The 4,728-nt window shown below is 43.4% G+C and overlaps 1 protein-coding gene across 1 annotated transcript; it reads right to left on the bottom strand.

Annotated features, from left to right (window-relative positions):
- Nucleotides 1-391: 391 nt before the first annotated feature.
- LOC134211979 (DNA repair and recombination protein RAD54-like) lies at nt 392-3,365 on the bottom strand. The gene is made up of 6 exons (XM_062689418.1): nt 3,185-3,365; nt 2,617-3,128; nt 2,063-2,558; nt 1,174-1,998; nt 949-1,112; nt 392-872 (listed from the first exon to the last, which is right to left on the bottom strand). The coding sequence occupies exons 1-6, from the start codon at nt 3,185-3,187 to the stop codon at nt 497-499; spliced, it is 2,376 nt and encodes a 791-aa protein (XP_062545402.1). The 5' UTR covers nt 3,188-3,365; the 3' UTR covers nt 392-496.
- Nucleotides 3,366-4,728: the final 1,363 nt, after the last annotated feature.

Below are 4,728 nucleotides of genomic sequence, written 5' to 3'. Positions count from 1 at the left end.
TTGCAACGACTGAAAATAGATAATTTCGACGTTCGTCTACTTTTAAAATAAGCCCTACGTTGCTCGAATGGCCAATGGAAAGGCCTTTTTTTTATTGCTGTTCAAGCCAAATTGTAACAAAGCTTTTTTTGCTTATTTACTTTTTCCGAACGCCATAAACAATCTTGAACGGTGGTAAAGAGAAAATTTTGTTCATGACATTCCAGACCAATATTAATAAAATCTAGGGTACTTAAACATTACTTTTGTAAATTGTTTTTAAAGCGACTGAGTCCTGTACGTTAGTGGTGGGTAAAGTTGCTCAAACATTGTTCACTCCCATTTTACTGAATAGAAGCAATTAGGGAAAAAGGATCAATTTTGCAATATTTGTTTATATGGAAACTACAAGTTTTATATACGATGGTCTCTGGGTTCAGAGATTTCTTATAACTTCCGTGGACAAATCTATGACACATAATAATTACAATTGATGTTAATCCTCCACCATCACCAATCATCTTCTTGGCACGAAATCTTCATCCTTATCGTCATCGTCCAAACCGGAATCATCATTCTCCTTCTCGTCGTCTTCATCGTCTTCTTCATCAATTTCCTCCGCAAGATCCTGCTCGCTGTTCTTTTCATCTTTCGCCTTCAACGCTTCGGCTCGTTTCTGCTCAGCGATTTGCTGTTCCACCACGGCACTGTTCGATCGATGGTGGAACACAAAAGAAAGGCACTTGGTGATGTCCCAAGACTTTGAGAGAATGTCGTCCGGGATACCTTTGTTGTTCGAACAGTGATACCAATGGGACAGATCCGAGGTACAATCGCTCTCTTCCGGTGGAAGCTTCATCTGGATGTTGTTAACGCACCGTTTGCATTTGAATCTGGAATTATTGAAACGAAGTAAGAAGTAAAACAGTCGATGATCATAGTTTTTGCACCAAATAAGAAAAAACTTACATGGAATGTGTATCGGAAATGGTAGATTCATCCAATCGGAACAAATCCTTCAAATCATCCTGGGTGAAGTGACGTTCTCCATCCTCATCGTTATCGACAACCGTATTCGACAGAGCCTTTTTATGGGTTTGACGCTGGAAAATCTTCTCTTCGATGGTTCCCGTCTAGAATTTACAAAAAATCGGATAAGTCAGATAACCGAGAAATCAATTTAACAAAACTAACAGCCAATAGTCGATAGATAAAGCACGGTTTCTTCTGTCCGTCACGCCAGACTCGAGCCATCGCTTGCTCATCATTAGCTGGGTTCCAATCCGGATCGAACATGACCAAACGATTCGCACCGATCAGATTAAGTCCACACCCGCCTGCTTTCGAACTAAGCATAAAAATGAATTCCTTCGAATCCGGTTTGTTGAACTCGTCTACGACCTTTCCACGCTTTTTGATTGTCATCGAACCATCTAATCGAACGTAGCAATAGCCACGTTTCCGGCAGAGCTTCTCGAACAGATCCAATGTCTGAGTGTAGTTCGAAACCAACACGATCTTGTCGTCCGTGTTCATTTTGATGCTTGCCAACATACAGTCCAGCACCATCAACTTTCCACCAAATTCCGGTCGCAGTTCCTTCGAACTGTAATTGTTGGGCAAAATCTTATGAGCGTTTTCGAATCCTTCGGCTCGTTCTTGAATCTTGTCATACACCAAATCCGGATGGTTGCATAGCTTCTTCAAGGCAGTAATATTCGAAAGCGCCGTCAAACTGGCCTTCACTTTAGCTTTCTCCAGCATACCTCGACGGATCGAATCCGACTGAAGAAAGCTCTTGTACAGTTCAGTTTGGATTTCCGTCATTTTCACACAAACAACCATCTCGAATTTGATCGGCAGATATTTGGTTAGCAATGCGCTTGTTCGGCGAATCATACAACGGTTCACCTGCGCAGTCAACTCTTGCAACCGTTCGGTGGCCTTCTGACGTTCCGACTCCGTCGCGTTGGCATCCTGGCCTCGGAGGATCGGATTCTCGAATTGACGGCGGAATTCCTAGGAATTTAAAATAGTTTTAGAATGTGCGCAGTGTGACCAAAATTTATATAAAAAGACTTACATGAGTGCTTCCGAGCATTCCCGGGTTAACGAAGTGCAGTAAGCTGTAATACTCGGTCAGATCATTCTGAATTGGTGTCCCAGACAGCAGCACCCTTCGTTTGGTCTTCAGTCCCATCAATGCCTGATAGGTGAGATTCTCGCAATTCTTTAACCGATGCCCTTCATCGCACAGTACCGCTCCCACTTCCGAATTATTTAAAATGTTCGAATACAGTCGGAATGTTTCGTAGCTGATAATCAAAACCGGAGTACCGTGGCGCATACTCTGATTGGCCATAAACTGCTGTAGCTCCTTCGTGGTGTGCTCCTTCGATCCTCCATCGATGGCCAAACAATTCACTCGGCACCCCAGCCACTTTCCAAACTCCTTGTACCAGTTTTTAACCAACGAGCTTGGGCACACGATGACCGCCTTGTTGATCGTGGGCTTACAATCCGGACTTTGCCGCAGCAAAGTCCATAGAAGCGTTATACACTGCAATGTCTTTCCAAGTCTGCAATCAAAAGTCTACTAGCTTAAAACCCTTCATTATTTCGCTTTTCAAAACTCACCCCATTTCATCGGCCATGATACATCCCTGGAAATCCCCGCGCTTACCCGTAACACACTCGTACATAAACCGAACACCTTCCCGTTGATGTGGCCGCAAAATATTACCCAAAAGAGGATCCACCACGACGTGGACCTGAATCTGTGCCGGGTCCGACTTCAGCTTATCGTGCTCGGTTAGCTCGTCCGGCGTGAACAGCACCAACGCATTGCAGGCGTACGGATCGTGCAGTGATCTTCTAGCAGCCGGGCGTTTCATTCCCAGACAGCGAGTCGTGTGCTCCGGAACATAGTTCGCAATCGGAACCTTGAAAGGGCGCGACAGGATTTTCTGGATCATCATTTCGTACTCGGATGCGGACAGTTTCGGTGGAGGAGGGCCCGTGTCCTTTATTTTGTCCTTGGAGCGTTCGCGGCACTCCCGGGATCGCTTGTTGGATTGCGACATTGGACTTTTGAAAGCGGAGTTCACCGGCGTGAAGGTGGCGGATTGGCTTGGTGCGGTACTTTTACGCTGTAATTGAAAGGGTTTAACAAACTATTTGTTCAAGCAATCACAGTTGAACTTACCATTCTTAAGGATAGCGTCTATGTTGAAAATAAGAATAATTTAATACCACGAAAAATTGAATATACTAATAATTATAGTTGCGAATCATTCGGATTCGTTACGCAGAAAAGCAAAATATTTCGAGTTTTGAACCGCCAAACAAAACAAAAATTAAAATAAACAACAAAAAAGAATAAAGTGCGGCGTTCACGCAACTTTCCGCTTTTACACACGTGCGTTTTTTTATCGCAGCGGTTGTTTGCACGGAGAAAAAAAATTGGTAAAATCAACACTAATAAAATTTCAATCATAAAATTGGGTTGTTTAGGGGGGAGCGGGCCATTTGGCATAAAGTCATTTGGCATAACGCCATTTGGCTTAAGGTCATTTGGCATAAAGGTCATTTGGCATAACGGTCATTTGGCATAACGGACATTTGGCATAATTGTAACCAACGTCAAAAGTGAGGGTCTTTTGGCATAACGGACATTTGGCATAATTTTTCTTTGCGTTCGCTAAATGGTGACTAAGTGGTGCGGGAAACACCCCGGAATAGTAAATATAACACCCGTCGATAACAATATTAAAAAGACATTGTCCTCTCGTGGAAAGAATGCATTTGCAATGCAATGCAAAAGTAGGCGCATGCCCGGATTAGAGCAGTGGTGGATATAATCCCCTCTTTAAAAGAAGGCGTGTTGACGGATTATGGCAATGAAGGATGTGATCCCTTCTTTAAAAGTAGGTGCTTGCCCGGATTATGGCAATGGAGGATATGATCTCTTCTTTAAAACTAGCCGCTTGCCCGGATTAAGGTCATGGTGGATTCGATCCCTTCTTTAAAGGTAGGCGCTTGCATGGATTATGGCAATGGATGAAGTGATCCCTTCTTTAAAAGTAGGCACCCGGATTATGACAATGGTGGATGTGATTCCTTCTTTAAAAGTAGACGCTTGCCCGGATTGAGGCAATGGTGGATGTGATCCCTTCTTTAAAAGTAGGCGCTTGTCCGGATTATGACAATGGTGGATGTGATGTCTTCTTTAAAAGAAGACGTTTGCCCGGAATTAGGCCATGGTGGATGCGATCCCTTCTTTAAAAGTAGGCGCTTACATGGATTATGGCAATGGAGGATGTGATCCCTCCTTTAAAAGTAGGCACTTTCCCGGATTATGACAATGGTGGATGTGATTCTTTATTTAAAAGAAGGCGCTTGCCTGGATTGAGGCAATGGTTGACGTGATTCCTTCTTTAAAAGAAGGTGCTTGCCCGGATTGAAGCAATGGTGGATGTAATCCCTTCTTTAAAAGTAGGTGTGTGGCCTGAATTGTGGCAATGCAATGGTGGATGTGATCCCTTCTTTATAAGTAGGCGCTTGTCGGGAATAAATCAATGGTAGATGTGATCTCTTCCCCGAAAAGCACAATTCAGATTGATTTGGTTGCAATAACTCATATGTGACTTGATTGATTTTAGTAACTCGTCTACGACAAGTGTGTTGCTTGAGTTTTTAAAGTTAGGCGCTTACCCGCATTAAGGCAATGGTGGATTTGATCCGGTCTTA

This window comes from Armigeres subalbatus, chromosome 2, assembly GCF_024139115.2.
Source record: "Armigeres subalbatus isolate Guangzhou_Male chromosome 2, GZ_Asu_2, whole genome shotgun sequence".
In the NCBI taxonomy this organism is placed as follows: domain Eukaryota; kingdom Metazoa; phylum Arthropoda; class Insecta; order Diptera; family Culicidae; genus Armigeres; species Armigeres subalbatus.
Note: the sequence above shows the minus strand (reverse complement) of the source record. Positions and strands in the feature narration are given on the sequence as shown.

Coding starts and splice junctions, on each gene's coding strand:
- LOC134211979 (XM_062689418.1), bottom strand. Junction 2,559..2,616: donor ATCATGGCCGATGAAATGGG/GTGAGTTTTGAA, acceptor TTTTGATTGCAG/ACTTGGAAAGACATTGCAGT. Junction 1,113..1,173: donor TTATCTATCGACTATTGGCT/GTTAGTTTTGTT, acceptor TGTAAATTCTAG/ACGGGAACCATCGAAGAGAA.